Consider the following 20,648-nt stretch of genomic DNA (forward strand, 5'->3'; position numbering starts at 1 on the left):
AAAGACGAAGAAGGTGAGAAGAACATTAAGCTGGTATTCCTTTGCATAAAACATCCTGAACACCTGTTGGCTGAACGTTAATAATATCCGTGATAAAACGGTGCAGTGAGGTGTATGAAGGTTTTCAGTGGATTTATTGCATCTGAGAATTTAAATGTGAAACATTTATACGCTCAACCAGCCTATCTTCTACTTGTTTATGAGTCGAGTAAAGAGTAGACCATAATATTTATTTTGTTCTAAGTACCGCTATAAGTAGAGATTTCTTAATTGGGCAACTACGCAGCCCGTGCATCATCCAAGCTTTTTGAAACTGGAAACAGAAGCGTCAATGTGTTTCACAAATCTAGCGAGTGAAGAGTATTTACAATGCTAATAATGCTCTTTTTCTTCTTGGTTGTCCAATTAGAAATATACACTTGTCGATATTTTAAAACAAAATACTTTGTTTATAGATGTTAATGTTTGAGGGTTTGTGCAAACACACGTGCGCAAAAGCAACAGTTTACTGGTTTAATACAATGTTTTCTTCTCTGTAACCACCAAGAAAAATATGGCGGCGAGGGACTGAAAAAAAATGAAATAATGACCCCCAACACCCCGGGAGAAAACTCTGGGCATGGAAATATTTGTTTTTTGCTTTCCAGGGAGTTTGTTGCAGAAAAAACAACTTGAAAAGCTTGGTGAAAGACTACCAAAACAGAAGTCAGCCATTCACCAACGTGTTTGTACGTTGATACGAACCATTGTTATGGATGTTCCTTTAATGTACAGAGATGGCCATAGTGCTGCTGTTCATTCCAAATATTAGCGGATGACAGTCTGTCAGGGTGGTGGTGGTAATGTCCCCTCCTAACCTGATGGACTGTACTCTGTCTACCAGACCATACATTAGGATCTACGGCATCTGAACCCCCGAAGAGGCTAGAAATATATTTGGTATACTCCACTCATTGATGTCTTTCTACAGGGTGTATGCCTGTCTGGTTGGGTGCATGCCAGAACCTGCCTTCTCTGTGTTGCAACAACAAACTAGACAACACTTTTTCCAAACAAAGCCTAGCCCATGACAGAACTGAACAGCTAAGTAATTAAAGAGTTTTGCTGGTGAACTTTCTGCTCACCAATATGGCAGAATTTCTACGCCCAGCAAATAGATTGTAGAAAAACTGCCATAGCTGCATAGATCTCCATGGGCAGTGAAGTTTATCCACCATAGACGTTGTATTTGACATTTGTTGTGTTAGGGACACCATACTTGCCATTCAATGAAAATCTGCCGCAATTTCCATGTTGATCTTTCACAAAGCTACTATTTCACACATGTAGATGAATCAGCCACTCTTAAGTTGATAAAGTTGATCAAGAGCCAGTGATTGAGCTTCTAACAGTTTCTACCAGAAGCTTGTTGGATCTGTTGTAAACTATATTTCATTGTTATATTGATAAAGGTAAAGGGGAACAAAAGCCATTTTGGATGGATTTTCCTCTAAAGCAGATCTCCCTTGAGCTTGTTCATTGAAATGTGTTCAAAATAGTTCCTAGAATTTTTTTTATTGTCTCATAGGTCTACAGAGGGGGTCCCCTGTAATGTAAATACTACAGTTTTAGTACCATATGTCTGCAGCATTACTCCCGAAGGGGCTATAGCATGTAAACCACCACCAAGCATGAATGAGGTCAAAACAACCTGCACTTCAATCCCGTGAGTAGCATTTTGTTTCTCTTTGTTTTCTGCACTGTAGTGTGTGTTTACTATTAGCCTCTTTTAAATAAAACTGGATATATAACGTCTATCAGAATTAGAAACAAATTCTGATCTATGTTGAATACTGTTCTTTACGGTTGCTATTAGACACTCAATAAATATAACATCATTGAACTTTCTTGATATGATTAGTTTAAACCACGGGTGAAGCAAACGTAAAGTTCTACAATTGAACTGGAAGCAATATATCACTTAAAAAAGAAGAGAAATGTATCTTCCTGCCTGAAATCAGTTTGCCATCATTTGTTGATAGATGTATTCACAGATGTTATGCTACTAGCCCCCAAGATGTCACTTCACAGCATTTTGGTAACAAGACCAGATGGAGTGCCACATAAATATAAGTAACACCAAAAAGCCACGAAGCAAGATATGAGTAAATATTAGAAAAAATCTCTACAGTTTGACATTTAACCTTTAGGGCCCTAATTTGGATGTTGGTTGGAGTTCCTCCGACGGACATCATTGCAGTTTCAGAACCGACCGACCTTGGGTCGGCAGTTCGAAAGCTCAATTACGATGCGACTACACATGGTGCGGTCTCAGACTCCCATTTCCCTATGGGTTCAGTTACAAGTGATTTAGCGGACTTATCACTCTTTAAAACATTCAGACACGGTCTCACCCATTCTTCCCACTGAATTTTAATTCTTAGTCACCAATAATATACTCTTAGATGTTTTTAGTAGGTGACATACCTAAAATATCTATCTTGTTCTAGTTCAAAAATACTTATCCTAAGCCCCACTGGAGGAAAAACTTTGTCACCTCATATCACAATCTAATTCTGTTCCATCACTCCATCCTTTATTTAACAAAAGGCATTAAGATCACCACTTGCTTTACCCTTACCCAACCAATTGGAAAGCATATATTGCAAAGTGTTCATCATATCATCCTTCTCAAGTCTTTTCTTATCACAGAACTCTTGTGATATAGCTGGCTCATTTCCTTCCTTTAATACGCCCACATTCACATCTACAATAGAAAAAAGTGACCCTGCATTTCTCAACATTTCATGAAAACGTACTCCAAGGAATCCCCAAAACCTCTTTCTTAGCTTTGCATTTTCAAACCTTACCTGGAGCCATTGAGTAAACTCATAAAGGGCTTCAACATTTACCAGCATCAATTTAAAGATAATTGTGGCATCCTGTAAGCCTAGGCACTCGCCAATAAGTAAGCCACGTACAGGGAGTAGTTTTTCACGTCTTTATTCTGCTGTGTGTATGTCAGAACTCAGCATTCAAAGCCTGCCTTCAACTCATCCCATCAATTCTATGTCACAGGCCTACAGTGTACAGGAGGAACCAAAAGAGTTCCATTGTTCTTTTTTACAAGACACTACATCTCACTCTTTGTTAAATAAATAGTAAAAACTTTCAAAAACACATAAATAATGAAAACATAAATAAATATACAAATAAATACATGAATAAATATGTAGACACACAAGCAATTACAATTCTTCAATTAAGCATTGTGGCACCTGCATCTCACATCCTGCTCATGTCACTGAAAACCAGGAACTTACATTCAAAATGTCATTGATCTGCACAGGTGAGGTGGAATTATCAGCAGACACAGAGTCATCACCATCTGTTTAGATCCAGTTTCTAAATTGACATAGATGTTTGGTGAGTGACGGGCCACATGGAAAAAATAAGAGGAATCTCTTGGATGCTGGGCAGCCCCATGTGTCCTTTGGTATTGGTGATAGTAAAGGGTTCAACCTCAAAAGGAGCAATTGATTTATTTTTTCTGTGTTATCTAGCAAGCACTCGATCTCCTCTTGTAAGTTATGTCCTTATCATGATGTTGTCTGTCAGCATATATTTTTATCTTCTGTTTGCGACCAAAGTTCGTAGTGTAAATGTCTTCCTCATTCTTAGGAATGAGGTTGACCCATTGGGACAGCTTGTTATCATGGCTCGTCCAAACATGATAGTTGCAATGTTTTCCCCTGTCAATGGGTGAAGGGTTGAATGGTAAGCTCAAGGAGTAGTATTTCAAACAGCTTTTAGGTCTAGCTTCCCCACCCAATGCAGCACATTGAACTGTTTTCTTTAGAGTACTCATGAACCTTTCAACCAGGTCATTGCCTTGGGCCAAAGAGGCGTGCTTTTTTAATGCTATATTACCTACTGGCTCTCACCAGTAGGTAGTTATAGTTAAAATGTTGTTTTAGGAAGAGCGTTTTTTTATTTGTCAAATAATTGGCTTAGTTTGAAAAATCTTCAAAATTTTTTTAAAACTAGCTTGACACTCACTTCAGCCACTGTATTAAAAAGTTCAGGGTGATCAGTTAAGTGGGGGCCGAGAAAAAGAGAGGGTTTTCCAAAATGCCTTTTCTCCATGCTAATTTCAATAGGAAACTTTAGACATGCCTACAGTCCAAACTGCTGAACGGAATTACAACAAAGTTGGCAGAAAGCTAGCCTCTGGTCAAGAAATTGAACATTTTGTGAAATGGTGTAGATCCGCTCAGTAGTTGCGGAGAAATGTAAATAAATTCCCAGTTGTATATATAGTGACTCAAAGGATCCGCAAGCCCTCCTGATCTCATGCACGAGATCTGATTGGCTGCCAACGCTTCAAAGCAGGAAGTGCTGACAGACATCTTGTGACTCGGTTGAACCAAATCACCAGATAAAACGTACAAGAAAATGTAAAAGGGGCAGGATCCCTTGGGCCTGGGGGTGGGGGGGGGGGGAGGGGGGGGGGTTACACAGGGAAACCCCAGGTCCAAAAAAGCATTTGTTTAAAAACAAAATCCAGAAGGAATTGCTCTGAATCCATGACTTCCGCTGAAAAAAAGAAAACAAACAAAACGTGGACTCCTGCCCTATGTTTAATCTAGGCCCGTGTCGGCGAGGTCCCAGTGGCAAGTTTAAATGATGATGTGGGGCCCATGTGGGTCCCCCGCAGCTCCGGCCTCCCTGGGGATAGATTTAATATTTAATATTAAATTTGGGTGGCTCCTGCGCCCCCACTTTGCTGCCCCAGGGACCGCCAACTTCCCAGGAAACTCTATTTACTTATTTTTTTTTTAATGGGGAGACCCTATGGCCTCTCCCGCAGCCCCTGGGACCACCACCTCCCTGGGGTACAAATAGTATAATTAAGGGGATCCATTGTGGACCCTCCACCCGGGGGCCCACCTCCTCCGAGGGGCAAATTTGAAGACAGGAGGGGGACGCACAGCCCCTCTCTGTGATAAGTTAGCCTGGCATATGATGTCCACTAGTTCTAGTGGGCACCTTGTAACAGTCTAATCGAGCCTTATGGCTAGTGGTTGTAAAGTCAACCTTTTAGAAAGCTATCCTAGTGAAAGGATGAACCAGCAGTCTTCAGGCTAAGACTTCAGTAGGCGAGTTAAGCAATTTGTTTTACCATTTATAATCCCTTTAATGCCAAATGAAAGGACACCACACAAGGTATAAATCAAATATATATGTATTTACTCTAAACACAACCCCTCTGCACTCCTTATGAGGTCAGAGGTAAAAATACAGTACAAGTTGCACATTTAATACACAATAAGTTGCACAGTATATGTTATGCCCTAGGGGCCTCACTAACCATTTACTAAGAAAGTTGTATAAGAACCACAAGAGAAATAGACAGCAGGCGTAGGGTCTGTAGAATCGCTGGGGCTACACTAAACAACCAAAGATCAGGAAGTAGGAGACCCACGGGAGGCGCATGCAGTGTCTAAACACAGGCGCGGGTTCCAATTGACTTTCAATGGAGTTCGTAAAAGTTACAAAGTTACAGATTAAGGACACTTCCAGATGGACTAGGATGAAACCCTCTTAGACTAGGACACTTCTAGTGTTGATACCCAAGGTGAGCACTGGAGTACTCGCGTTACCTCACCCAGGGAAGCCGGGTGCATAGGTGTCTTTTCGTGTTGAGTTTCGTCATCGTTTTCTATGGAGAGCTGCAGAGAAGTGCTGCAGTCGACCAGAGGAAAAGTGTCCGGGTGGATCCAAGGGTATATCGGTGATGTTAAGAACCTGAAAGCAGAGGGGACAGAGTCTGGGTCACTATCCAGTGACCAGGAAGGAACCAGGCGATGTCTGGGTGCTTTAAGGTGAAGAAGGTGAGTTTGTCTCTTCAGCCACGAGGTCCAGGAGGCATCGACGATGACCAGAAGCTGGATTCGAGCTGCACCTCAATGTATCTAGATGACTGCAGTGTCGGTACCCAGATTAGACCCAACAAGCCTTGGCAACCGCAACCCATTCAGGATGTCAAGATTGGCTCTGTTGCAGACCAGCAAGGTCTGGGGTGCTTCTCCTTTACAGGAAAGCTGGGGCAAGCCTTTGAGCAACCAGGATCGTAAATCGGATGGCATCTTCGGGGTGGGGGGTAAGTAGCCAACGGCAAGTGACCAGCAAGACGCATCAAGCAAAAATGTAAAGGCGGGGCCCACTGGACACTCGCAGAGTGTGGTGGCTCGAGCTTCAATGGAAATGGTGCTCGGGGCTGGGGCTTCTCGTACCCCAATGCACAACTTACTGAGGCATCAGGAAGGCATGCAGGTAGCAAAATGCAGGATGTCCAAGATGTCCGGTCCCACATCTCTCATGTCCGCCACATGTCTCAGCTTTGCTGTGGATGTGGGACGGGGTCAGAAAAGTCCTTAAGTCCAGTTCTTGAGTTGCAAAGTCTTCAGGATCCAGCAGGAGCCTCGACGATGCAGACTGGCAAAGATGCTGTTGGTGCCTGTTTAAACAGGGTGGTCACTACTTGACCACAAGGGAGATGTCTTTATCTTCTTGTCAGAATAGAATGTCGAAGGTCCAAGAGTTTTGTATCAAAGTTTCGTTCTAGGATAATGTGAAGTTCTGGGGACACTGCTCTAATACTTATACTAAGAAAAGTGGTGGATTACCTGACTAGGTCCCTCCTATGGGTGGACCTGAGACGGGGGGTGGTAACTTCCCTTTCCCTTTGTCCAGTTTCGTGCCAGAGCTGGGTCTGGAGTGCCCCAGCAACTGGTTTGAACCGGGCCATGCATGGAGCACCTTGTGTACCCCAGGCAATGTCTAGATGCATTCACTGAATGCAGTCCTCCCTGCCCCAACACACTAAACCCTTGTCTGGTGAGGTGCAAGCACCTCCCTGGACAGGAAACTTATTGTCCAGGCCTCCCCTGCCGGAGTTTCGTCCAGCAGCAGGAGGTCAGACTTGTGTCTGTGGCAGCAGAATCCATTTTGTCATTCTGAGGCTCTGTTGAACTTTAACCGGGTAAAGCAGTAACTACATGTCTTCTCCCTCTAGAACGGTGGAATGCTACCCCCGCCGTCAGGACTGGCAGGGGGTTAGTATTCCAAAGTGTTTGACACCTTACAAGACATGTTTTGATAAAGCCGAACGAAAGTTAGCATTAACCGTGAGGATCCTAATGTACTTATGGGTATATGGTATGGCTATATGATAGAACAGCTATAAGGAGATGGTTCCGAAAGCTGCAGAGGGGCTCAGCTAGGGCACCCTCTCACATAAAACCAAGCACTCTGCCTCCAGGGTTGTTGAAGCCTACCATCGGAGTGGCTTATAGGTGTATATGTGTATATATGTAAAGGTAGATATAGGTATACTATATCTAAGTAAGGGGTGATTACACCACCTTACCCAGGCTATGTGAACAGACCTGCGGTATCTGTTTGGAAGGCAAACCAGGGGTGGCACAATACATGCTGCGGCCCCTGGTAGGCCTACGGTGCACCTATGCCCAGGATACCTATGGTACACTATACAGGGGCTCACAAGGGTGACCCAGTAACCAATCTGGTATGCACCTAAAGTGCATGGTATCAATTTAGAGAGAAAGCAGATAGTCTGGGGCCCTAAATAGCAGGGTCCCAGGCCAACAAAGTCGAAAACCAACAAAACACCAGGAAAAATGTTGGGGTAACCATATAGTCAGATTCCACCTTCCTACACTCTCTAGGAACCCTATGTGGACCTGGGAACCGCTACCCCCATGGCCAACTCCAGCAATGTCCTGGAGTGCCCACCCCGGGACATTGCTATTTGCTATTGCTTGGGGGAACACCTCTCCCAAGGGCTGAAAAAGCATTTAAAATAAAACTAAATTCAGAGGGAGTCGCCCTGGATCTGTGACTCCCGCTGCATAAAAGGAAACAAACAAAGCATGGGCACCCGCCCTTCATTCAATCGAGGCCCCCAGGTAGACCAGGTCCTAAGGGCAAGTTTAATTGATGAGTCAGGGGCCCGCATGGTGCCCCACAGCTCCGGAGACTGCTACCTCCCTGGGGAGCTTGTTCTACTCACGCTGTTGCCGAAACCCGCATTCCTGACCGCCTTGCCACTGAACCTCGGAAGGGGCCGCCGCATCATCTGGTGCCGCTGAGAACCACCATTCCTGCTGGGACTACATCCCCCAGCACCCCACGCGGTGTTTTCACCGGCATCACGGTACTGGGCACACGGAGGGGCTCATATGGAGGCAAGGGCTCCAGCGGGGCGGGAGCATGTTCTACTCACGCTGTTGCCGAAACCCGCATTCCTGACAGCCCTGCCACTGGACCTCGGAAGGGGCCACTGCATCATCTGGTGCCGCTGAGAGCCGCCATTCCTGCTGGGACTACATCCCCCAGCACCCCATGCAGCGTTTTCACCGCACATTGCACTACTGAGCACCCAGAGGTGCTCATAAGGGGCAAGGGCACCTACAGCCAGGAGGTGCGTGGGCGTGCCCGTGTGGGCCTGTCCTTGCCTGTCACTGTTCGGAACAGGCTGGGCTGGGCCACCCCCCCGTCATCTACCAGGGGAGTTTTTCATGCCGGCCTAAAGAACTTAAGGTACTGTGTTCTACTACCATATTCCCCTTTGGCGCTCTTTTGTGAACTAATTAACAACGGACATTTTATACAAATCACCATTTAACTTCCTTTTTTGTGGACTCCGTAGTTAAGAGATCTGTCGAACTCTGTTCTGTTTTCTTGCGAGCTACAGTGATTCCAACTTGATTGTATCATGGGCAAAAAAAAGGCAATAGAGGAGTCATCTGCAAACAGTGGTTTGCAGACAGGGGCAGGGTGTGGGAAGAAAGTTAGGAAATTAAATAAACGGGTTAAAAACAATTGTGTAATGGATAGAATTGATACCCTTGTACTTGAATGCGAAGATATCTTAGGTTCCAAGATATCTGCGCCTACTAGTAATGCCCAATCACCACAATATAGCCCTGCCTCACGAGTTAAGTCCACTATACCTTCGATGTTTGTCAGACAGCACACAGGTAAAGTAACCAAGCATAGTAAGGAAACACCGCACGCACTAAAGCAGGTACAAATAATAGAGTCCCAGACAAAACATATACCATCTCCCCAGGCAAAACTTCCACCCATAGCTAGTCTACCAGAAACTTTAATACATTGCACAAACAGGTTCACAGATTTGGCTGACATTTCGGATATTTCGGAGACTAGTGTTGCTGCAATATTGTCTGGACCTGAAAGTGCAAGCAACAAGGTGGTGGATAGCTCGTCCCAGGGGCTGCACCAGCTTGTCGTCCTGCTTAGACAAGATATTGGGGCTTTGAGAGCAAAGATTGATGAGCTGTTTATTGCGATAAAAACTTTGCCCCCCAGCCAAACAGCTCATAATCAGTCTCCATGCCCTTTGATAGAAGAGCGCTTATGCCCACAGCGACCTCCCCCCTCTAAACAGGACCAAAGCATACAAACATCTGGGCCCCCACTCATTTTTCCAGCCCAAAGATGGATATAGCACCTCCCCCTTCACGCAATAGACAGCACAGGCCCTCAACCCCTCGTCCCTAGAATCCAGTCTTGCAGCAAATTCCTGCACCTCGCATGGCAACTACTAACACATCAGCATTAATAACAACCCCTGTAACATTGACAGGGAATTACCGCCAGTTAACACCTCACTCAGAAGGGAACAAAGTTTATATGGTGAATGTTCCAAAACTTGGTAATGCAGCAGGTCCAAAAGCGAGGAGTCACTGATAAATAAGTCAATACACTGGATTCGTCACGTTAGGGGGTGTCGTTCACTTGTTAGGGATGACATTGTCAGGGCTAGGAGGTATACGGCATGTACACAATCACAAGATCACATTGAGATGACCTTAGCTAGTACTTTCCTGGCAGAGAATCTTGTTCTGCTTGAGTTTCGCACCTCCTTCCCTGATCCATCACTAATACAGCTCAGGCGGTGCCCACTATTTTCGCCCTTAGGAAGAACTAATGACCGACATCCGGTAGGGCTGATAAGCGGTTCCTCATCCTTGGAAGTTAATGATTGACCATCAATTGAGACACATTCGGGGCACCAACCACAGACACCTCTGCCACCCATGTATTTAGCTTACCCAAATGAGTCAGATGTCCAGCAGACACCCTTCGCAGCCCTAACTTATGATATGTCTACTAAATACCAGCTAAAAATCATATCATGGAATATCACTTGCCTTAGTAATAAGTTGTCTTTACCCCATTGGGGTGATCTGGTAGGGGGCTACGATATTTGTGCCTTCCAAGAAACTTGGAGCATGGTCCCCCTGTACAAATTGGGTTACAGCTGTTTTTGTATACCCGCTAGTACTAAAGGGAGGGGTCGCTCTTCAGGAGGGCTGATTATATGGGTTAGCATTGCCCTAAATTGTACTACTCTCATATGCCACCCTCTGAGCCCCGACATCATGAAACTCCCCATCAAGTATCTGGGGGGGATTGTGCTCGATCTTTTTAATGTTTACATAAGGGGGGTAAGAGGGGGCAAGAGGGGGCAACATTTCACCTGCTCCCACGGTACATGAACAGGGTTTATTAGATTGTCTGCCCAACTCCAGATATTTAGTAGTAGGCAATTTTAATACTAATTTCGAACCCCTTAGCACAGAGGATTTAGTTGGGATAGAGGAGGAAGACAATAGTTGGGGCATACCTCCTTTGTCCATACCCCCTGTAAAGCGATGGACCCGGGTGGCTATCCAACTAAATGCTCTTACTCTGGAATACGGTTTAAGGGCGGCAAATGGTAGGGCACGATCTGACGTCCTTGGAGCATCTACATTGTAATAGGGCAACCGCCCATCCCAAATTGATTACATATTAATGGATGTTAGGCTCAGGGGCTGTGTTCTAGATAAGATAGTGGGTAACACAACCAACAGTGACCATAATCCCCTTTGTATGTCCCTGAGGTCCGCTTGGACACTAATTTGCCACACACTTCCTAATCATACCTACTCTGTGACGAAGGACGTGATACCCTCATACTCTAGCAGAGCCCTGAAATGGCCAAAGGTTGCCCTTGATGAAGTAAAAATAGGAGCCATTAAGCGAGTCCTCTGCGAAAGCATAAACGAATTAAAAGAGGGAATAGTAGCAGGGCCGACTAATGCTCTTAGTGTACACTCTCGCACTATTGAACAAATTTGTACTTACTTCCAAGCCCCGAATAGGCCCACTAAGTCTGTTACTCTAAATGGAAAAGGCAGGAAATGGTTTACAAAGGTGTGCAGACTTAACGCACAGCACTGATAAGTGCGATTAGAGGCAAGAATAGCCCAGCCATTAAAGCTGCAAGGCGGGAATATAGGAAGGCCCAGAATCTAGCAAAGCTAGACTGGGATGAAAACCGATGGGTTGACCTAAAAAACGTGAGCCTAGCAAGAGACACCAACCACTTTTGGTTATTGGTTAGACAGGCTAACATGGTGGAGTTAGAACAAATCCCTAATCATATAACATCCCAGGTCTGGTATGACCATTTCCGCAATCTATATTTAGAGCCTAGTAGCCTAGACTCCGAGGCCCATCCCACCCAATTCTCACCAACCCCTATAGAGGACAATGGTGACCCATTTACACAAAAGTAGAGTCAGCCATAAGCAAGATATTACCCGCAAAAGCCCCGGGACCTGATTGCCTCCCAGGGGACTTATTCTGCGCTGACCGGGACAATTGAGCTGAGAATATTCTCTTCCTCATCAATTCTATAGTTGGTGGATGCCAGGTCCCAGATTTGTGGAAGAGGGCTGAGGTAGTCCTAATTTACAAAAAGGGGCCCAGGGAAGACCCTTCCAACTATAGGCCAAATAGCCTTATAGATGCAATGGAGAAGCTAGTTGGCAGGGTCATGTTGCAGAGAATTCATCTGTGTGCAGAGGAAGATGATATTCTCTCACAATTTCCGTCAGGCTTCCCCACCAAGATAGAAACGGTGGACCAGGTCTTTAGGCTTCTTATGATTTATTGGAAAGTGGTGGTACTTGGCGGGGGCAGCCTCTATGTTGCCTTTATCGACCTGAAGACTGCTTTCGACCTGGTCCCTAGAGATACGTAATGGTCTGTATTGAAAGACATGTGTATCCCTTCATTGATTTTGAATCTACTTATAAGGCTACATGAGGGTAACTATGCTCAGATCAGGTGGGGTACACAGGGACAGCTTACAGGCAGGATTCCAGTAAACAGGGGAGTTCAACAGGGTTGTGTGATGGCACCCACCCTGTTCTCATTACATGTGAACGGGGTGGTTAAATTCCTGCAAGAAACACCGGCAGATGCCCCGATCCTGGCAGGCAACAAGGTGCCAACTCCCCTGTTTGCTGATGACACACTGCTGATTTTGAAGACACCATCCGGCCTCCAAAAGCTTTTAAACAGGCTCTAGCTGTTTGTAATACTTGGGGTCTAGTCATAAATATGTCCAAAACAAAGCTTATGACCTTTAATCCCCATAAATCTTTCAAGAGCAATATCACTCTAGATGGAATCTGCCTTGAGAGAGTTAAGTCCTTTGACTATCTTGGGATACGCCACTCTGACAAAGCCAAATGGAAATTTCATTTGGACAAAATGCTTCTGAATCACAAGCGTGCAGCTAGAGTTATAAGCAAAGTACATTGCTTGTCACACAGAAGGCCTATTGCTGCAGCCCTCGCCTTGTATGAAGCTAAGGCAGTTAGTTAGGCCCTTTACGGCGCCGAACTATGGTGCTTTAACAATCTTGATGACCTTGGTAGTTCAGAAAATAAGTTCTTTAGGGGCCTCCTTATGCTACCCCAGGGAACATTTAACCCCCTTGTTATATGATTTGGGCAGGCGCCACATTAAAGACCTGGATAAACTCCGCCCTTTGCTGTATTGGGCACACCTTTGGCACACCCCAGAACTTGCAAAACATGCAAACGCTCTTGCTGAGATAGTGTCTTTGGACAATGGTAAAATTATAAAATGGTCCACGAATGTCAAGGCACTGCTGCTAACCTTGGGACTTAAAGAGTCATGGGCCTCCCAAAACCCTCTGACAAAAGAAGAGCCTAGACGCATTTACTGGGAGTGGATAGGTGCAGGAGATCACAGTAATCCAAACCTAGGTAGGCTTACAGAGGAGTTTTTTTAATCATAAACCAGCTAGAGCATTTGAACCCTACCTAGATGTGATCCAGACCCCAAGAGACAGGACTTTATACATCCAATTTAGATTTGGCACAATTCCGTTAGCCAAATTTACTACGAAGTGGTGTACTTGTAATCAGACCACCACAGAATGTCCGTCTTGTGGGTATCCTAGTGAGAGCATTGCACAACTCATGTTCGTTTGCCCTGCTTATGCCAGCTCCAGGTCTAGTTGGCTTGTGGCTATTTGTTAGCAGCTAGGCACCACTAACCATTGTGATGCACTTAGCAGATTGAGGACAGACCCAAGAACTTTATATGTTTGTGACGTTGCAAAATTCTTGGCTCGAGCATGGTCAATTTGGCATAGAGCCATACGAATGGCTTCCAAAAACTGATTTAATGGTGAAATGCAGGTGCATTGTAAGATCGAAGCTTGCTATGCTACTCCTTGATTTAGACAATGAATTCTTGATATTTTAAATTGTCCTCTATGCTTTAAATTGATTTTTTAAATAATATTGATTATTTTGAATATTTGTCAAAAAGCTTTAACTTTTACTGATTCAGGGAGAACCTTGTTGCATGTTTTTATCTATTTGATTATTTATGTTTTAACTAGTTACAAATCCTATTGGATTAGTGAGAATTGTGCTGTATGCTCTTATCTTTTTATGCTTTTTCCTTTCACTTTGAAATTGTAATTGCTTTTATGATATGTATATCAAAATAAAGCTGATTGACTTGACTTGAAAATTTAATATTAAGGTGGGGTGGCTCCTGTGCCCCCATTCCACTGCCCCAGGGAGGCCACCTTCTCGGGCGCACTTTATTTTATCTTTTTTTAAATGGGGAGGCCCTATGGCCTCTCCCGCAACCCCTGGGACCACTACCTCCCCTGAGCACAAATAGAGTAATTAAGGAGTTCCATTACAGACCTTCCACTCCGGGGCCCACCACCTCCCCGGGGATAATTTGAAGACAGGAGGGGGAGCATGGCCCCTCTCTAGAACCAACGTGTTCCCTGGGAACCACCCCCCAAGGGCCAACTCCAGGAACATCCTGGAGTGCCCAACCCCCTGGAAAATGCTGTTTGCTATGGCTTGGGGGGAGCACCGCTCCCGCCATGCCATAGCAAACACTGCTATGTTTCATGGAAGCAAAAGCTTGTAGAATGCTCTTGCTTGCACGAAGTAGAGTAGAATTGCTTTTGGCCAGAGGGAGCTGCATGTTGACAGCTACATTGCCCAAAAGCAATGCCGTATCCCAGAGGACGCAGGTAGCCGGCAAGGATCACGGGGGCCTTCAGGCTTCCCTGCTGTCCTCAAGGAAAAAAAACTGGGTGTCCTGGGTGGGAACAGGGTACTCAGTATTGTGGCCAAACCTGTGGAATGGGGTCCCCATGTTGAAAATTGGCCTGGCACGTGAGTCGCAACCCCCATTGCTGTGCTCAGCATGGCGCCCCGGGTAACATTGCAGCAGAGTCACAAATCTGCTAATAAATAAATAAATAAAACATATTCAAATATTAATTTACTCAATAATGTATTGTCTCATACACTTATATAAACAGTCATGCATGTACTCACAGACTAGTTCCAACACTTATGTTCCTCATTTACAGACCTACTCAGACCCTCACAAGTCCACTCAGTCGCTAACTCACACTTACACTGATGCACCTACTCACCCATTCACTCAGAAATTTAAACACCCACTGACAAACCCACCCACACACTGATACACTCAATCACAGATCCACACAGACACTGATGCATTCTTTCACAGATCCAGTGAGTTACTTATGTAGCCAGTCCGAAACCCTCTCAGATACTAACGCACCCACTCACAAATCTGCTTAGACACTAACACACCCATTTTGACTCTGAGGCACCCACTTACAAACCCACTCAGATATTGATGCACTGACTCAGTGATTCACTCAGACACTGATGCACCCAATCATAGATCCAGACAGACACTGATGGAGCCCCTCACAGACCCTCTTATATACCCAGTTACTGACTCACACAGACACTTGCATGCACAGAATTACTTACATGCTGATGTACCCAGTCAAAGACCCATTCAGACACAAATGCATCTACTCACAATGCTACTGAGATACTAACATACCCAGCCACTGAGCCACTCAGATACTGATACAGCAACTCAAAAACCAAAGTAGACAGTGAAGCACCCACTCCCAGGCCAACTCAGACACTGATGCACACACTAACATATTCACACAGACACTGGAACTAACACTCACTGACCTACACAGACACTCATGCACCCACTTGGAGATCTAGTCAGACACTCATGCACCTAATCACAGAGTCAGTGAGAAATGTATTCACCCATTGAGAAACCTATTTAGATAATGGTTCATTCACTCACAGAGCTACTTTGACACAGATGCACCCACTCATTTTCCCTCAGACACTGATGCACCCATTCACAGGCCCCCTGAATCACTGACACAGATGGTCACTGATTCAGTCAGACACTGATGCATTGCATGAATTACAATTGAAAAACTTTATAATTGGGAATTAACATTTAAAACACCTTAGAAATTCACTGAAAAAAATTTAGGTTGCAGGGATGTTATAGTTAGGCTGATGTTTCACTCATACAAAACCAGAGAAATTAAGCCTTTACAGTTAGTGGGCTCACACCTGCAATGCACTGCTTATGACCTCACATATTACATCACTCATGACATTGTCAGAGACATGCCTGATGACATCGCTGATGACATCTCAAATGATATCACCGATGTCATCATCAATAGATTCTCTGACACACCCACTCACTTCCCCATATAACCTTTTATACAACCACTCCAACTACCACACTAACATTCTCAAACCCATTCACACACACATTCACCTACTCACTGATTCTTACATCTACGCACATATCCACTCACTCACCTATATTGCCACGCATACACTCACCCACTCACTCACAAATACAGCCACTGAGATATCCACCCATACAAACACTCACAAACTGAGTCAGTCACCCATAGAGCTACTTACACACTGACCCACCGATCCATACAGTCAATCACACAGCCACATAATCACCTTGCAGTTACACACACAGTCACTCACTTACTTATACAGCGAATAGTGCCTACTCGCTCACCTATACAGTCACTGACTCAAGCAGAACCTCACCCATACAGCCACTCTTACATTCATTTACTCACCCATACAGTCACTCATATATCCCATCATTCACCTATATAGCTTTTCACATACCTACATACTCACCCGTATTCCACGTGCATTCATTCACAAACACAGCCACACACACCCAATCACCCATACTGCCCCACACACATGTACTCTCTAAGTCACACAGCCACTGACTCACCCACTCACTCATCACCCACCTACACAGACACTGAGACACCCATAGAGGAAGTCAGACAACCAGTCACTCACCTATACAGAAACCCACACGCTCACTCACACACCTATAAAGTAATCCTGGGCATAAACTGCTCTCCGCCGGCCGAGTGTGCAGAAATGTTCACGCTCTGCTGTGAACATGGAGTATAGGGCAAAACTCAGACTCCACAGCAGAGTGGGGTTAGCCAGCCCACCCCCTGCATTAGGCTCCCGCCTCCACCCCAATAAAAAATAGTTACAAACTAATTTTAAAATGAAATAAAAACAGAATTACCTGTACTGTGGCATCCCCTGGCTGCCCTCCTCCACCTCGCTGTCTCTCTTCTATATGTGACGTACATCTTGAGAGAACTGTGCAAGACATCTTGTGAGATGTGTGCATAAACTCGCACGTGCGCAAGCGCAGTTCTCTCAAGATGTACGTCCATGTAGGAGAAAGACTGCAAGGAGGAGGGGAACACCGCAACACAGGTAAGTGTGTTCTTATTTAATTTTAAATTAATGTGTAACTGTTTTTTATTAGGGGGTTTGAGGCGGTTTGTGGAGAGGAGCAGATCAGTGTTCCACTGAGTTTTTCCACAACTCTGTGGACCTCCACATTGTCTTACCAGGCCAACTCCACCTGAGTTACTGTACAACCGCTTAGACACCAACTGACAGACGGACACAGACATTCTCAAAATCAGTCACTCACTGATACAGTCACTGAGACAGCTAATCACTCACTTATACATATAGTCACTCACTGACTGAATCACCCATACAGGCACTCAAACACCCAGTGATTCACAAATACACCTTGGTATATATTTTAACACTCAAACGTTTTTTAAACACTCACAGTCACCAGATGATGTCATAAGTGATTTCATTTGAGATGTCATCACTTATGTCACTGACCTTGTCATGAGTGATTTAATGTGTGAGGTCATAAGCAGTGCATTGCGAGAGTGCAAGTTATAGTTAGCCTCACTAACAATAACAGCTTAATTTCTCTGGTTTTGTATGAGCGAAACACCAGCCTAACTATTACGTTGCCGTAATATTGGGTTTTTCCTGTGAATATATATATATATATATATATATATATATATATATATACAACACATTGTACTATATCTGAGATACATTGACGATCTCTTCCTGATATGGAGGGGTTCACAGGATAGTGCCAGGGCCTTCATTAATAATTTAAATGTGAATGAATTGAATTTACAATTTACCTCAACTATCAGTGATGTATCTGTGAACTTTCTTGATGTTGAGGTATATGTTGAGCACGGACTTATCCATACAAAATTGCACAGAAAATCAACAGCAGGCAATACCGTGCTGCACGCTTCCAGCAACCACCCCTGTCACCTCATTCGTAGCATCCCCTATGGGGAAATGCTACGCCTCAAGAGAATCTGTAGCACAGATAGAGAGTGCACTCTTGCGCAAAATCTCAGCAAGAAACGGTTCCTAGAGAGGGGGTATGGTAACAAGATTGTTGATGAAGCGATCAAAAAGACTGCTAAATTCACGAGACAGGAAACACTAGAGCACCAACCAGTTTCTACCACAGAGAAGGGAGAAACACAATGCAGGGCCATTATCACCTATAGTCAACAGCACGCTGAAATCCGCAAAATATTTACAAAAAACTGGAACCTAGTACAGGGGGATCCTGTTATAGGCGGGTTGGTACAAGGGAGACCTGAAATTACCTTCAGAAAATCACCCTCACTAGGCAGTGCCCTGGTCAGTAACACTCTCGAGGTCCCAAAAAAGTGGTGGGAGAAAATCACAGGCTTCAAAAAATGTCAAACATGCAAAGCCTGTAAACATGCAATAAACAAAACCCACTACCAGAGTCCCTTTCAGGATAAGCCAACAGCCATCAAACAGAAATTAGGATGTAAAACTGAATTCGTAGTCTACATCTTGTTATGTCCATGTGGTCTACAGTATGTCGGCAGCACTCGGTTGTCGGCACACAAGCGCATCCTACAACATCTAAGAGCCATCACGGGGAAGGACCAATCCTATCCCGTTGCTAGACATTTCGAGAGCTCACATAACAGCAATCCAGACCTACTACAATATTATTTGATAGATTCAGTCCTGCCCCTTAAAAGAGGAGGGGATAGAGATGGCAAGTTGCGCCTCTTGGAAACACGCTATATATTAGAGCTTAATAGCAAACAACCAGGAGGGCTCAACAGTAGTGACGATCTTTACACTTGTCTGTGAAAGAACATATAGGGTCCACTACTAGTTGTGATGATAAGATGCATATCGTTTTATACTGATTCGGCAACCTGAAATCTAAAAAAATGTTTCTATTATGATTTTATTTCTTTATGACACTATCATTTTAAACACTTTCTTAAATACAACCCTGTAGGAGTTTTCATACATTGTGCAATATTCATACTTCAATCTATGGACGATTGATAGATATTATTCACCCACTTTGGGTAAGATGGTGAATCACAGTATAATATATACATTTCAACTTTTTCCCTGACTTATGTGCAATACTAACAAATAATGAATTCCATATTTTTTAGGCAACAAAATGTTATTGTCCTAAAATGAAATGGTTTTTATAATAGTTTTCCTTTTTCTACTTTTTTAAGGATATCAAAAATATTTATAAATGTGTACATATATTAATTTTATATTATGACATGTATATATATATATTTATGTTCTTTTAGAAAACGATTTTTTCTAAACATAGATTGTATTGTATTTAACTGTTTGCGTATTTTGCACATCAATGTATTTTTCACACTGTTATTTAGTGTGGGAAACAGGGATCTTTTGAATGTTTTAAACTAGGGCACTATGCCCAGTATTACTACCTGTATTGCTACTGTGACTTTAAGAATGTATGAATTTGCACTGGTCACATGACCACCCAAACTATATATGTCACCTCCTACTTTCCTTGCATGACATGTGATCAAGCCTCGGCTGAGGCGAAACGCGTCATGACGACTGGTGGGCTGCATATTCACAAATAAATGCACTGAAACTGGAAACGCGCTTATTTGGTGGCTCTGTTCTCTTTTCCGAATTGCCTCGCATGCGGTGTTGGAACGTCGGAAACTCGAAGGAATATATATATATATATATATATATATTTATATATATATATATATATATATATATATATATATATATATATATATATATATATATATATATATATATATATATATATATATTGCTTGGGCAACAATGCAAACAATTTCCCCACTTGGTCAGGAAACAATGCAAACAATTACTTCTTCTCCACTGACTTCCTCTTCTACAGATCAAAAAATAGAAAAAAATTAGTTGACTATAATGATACGATTTTTAAACATACTTAGCATTATCGCATGTAATTTCCAACAGTGGATAAAGTGACAGTGCCTGCACAGTACAGTACAAAGTTATGTCAAGCATGAAATAAAATAATGATATAATCCAGAGCTTAATTCCAGCCATTCCTAAACATTTAAAACCACAAATGGATCCCGCGGTGGACAACATAATAAAGTGAAAGTGCAAGTGTTGGGAAGTGGGTTATTAGTAGTGGTAAATATATATCTACCACTGGCAAAAAGGCCACTAACACAATATAGGGCTCGGTACTTGTCTTAAAAAATTATTCCCATGCTCAACCCTAGGCAGTTTGGCTTCGAGCATGCAGGCTTAACTTTAAAGACAGGTATGTAAAGCATTTAAGAACAGCTATTCAGTAAATAATTAAAACACTGTGCACAATAAAAATACATCTTATAAAAATAGGAAATGTTCGTAGCTTTAAAATGACACCAAAAATAAAAATCAAATCCAATTTAGGAAACCGGAGATATGAATTTTTAAACCTTTAGCGTCATATAGCACTTAGAAACCTATAGCGCTTATTGGGGCATCTCGTCACAGTAGACTGGGACAAAGTCAAAGTTACAGGCCAACGGCTATAGAGACCTGCACGGTTACTCCTCGCTGTAGGACTCAGTCAAAGTTTTTAACTTAGGACTTAAAAACTTTTCAGGAGCTTTT

General features: G+C 43.5%; 1 protein-coding gene across 2 annotated transcripts in view; it reads left to right on the forward strand.

Annotated features, from left to right (window-relative positions):
• Positions 1-20,648, forward strand: part of LOC147705961 (uncharacterized) — a 277,062-nt gene that overhangs the window by 95,634 nt on the left and 160,780 nt on the right. Inside the window, exon 5 of one of the 2 annotated variants that reach the window (XM_086932425.1) lies at positions 1,568-1,705. The exons of the other annotated variant lie outside the window; for it this stretch is intronic. Coding sequence (XP_086788551.1) covers positions 1,568-1,705 — 138 coding nt within the window. The remainder of the gene's footprint in view (positions 1-1,567; positions 1,706-20,648) is intronic. 2 annotated transcript variants of the gene reach the window in all.

The sequence above is a fragment of the Lissotriton vulgaris genome, chromosome 7 (assembly GCF_964263255.1).
Source record: "Lissotriton vulgaris chromosome 7, aLisVul1.2, whole genome shotgun sequence".
NCBI lineage: Eukaryota > Metazoa > Chordata > Amphibia > Caudata > Salamandridae > Lissotriton > Lissotriton vulgaris.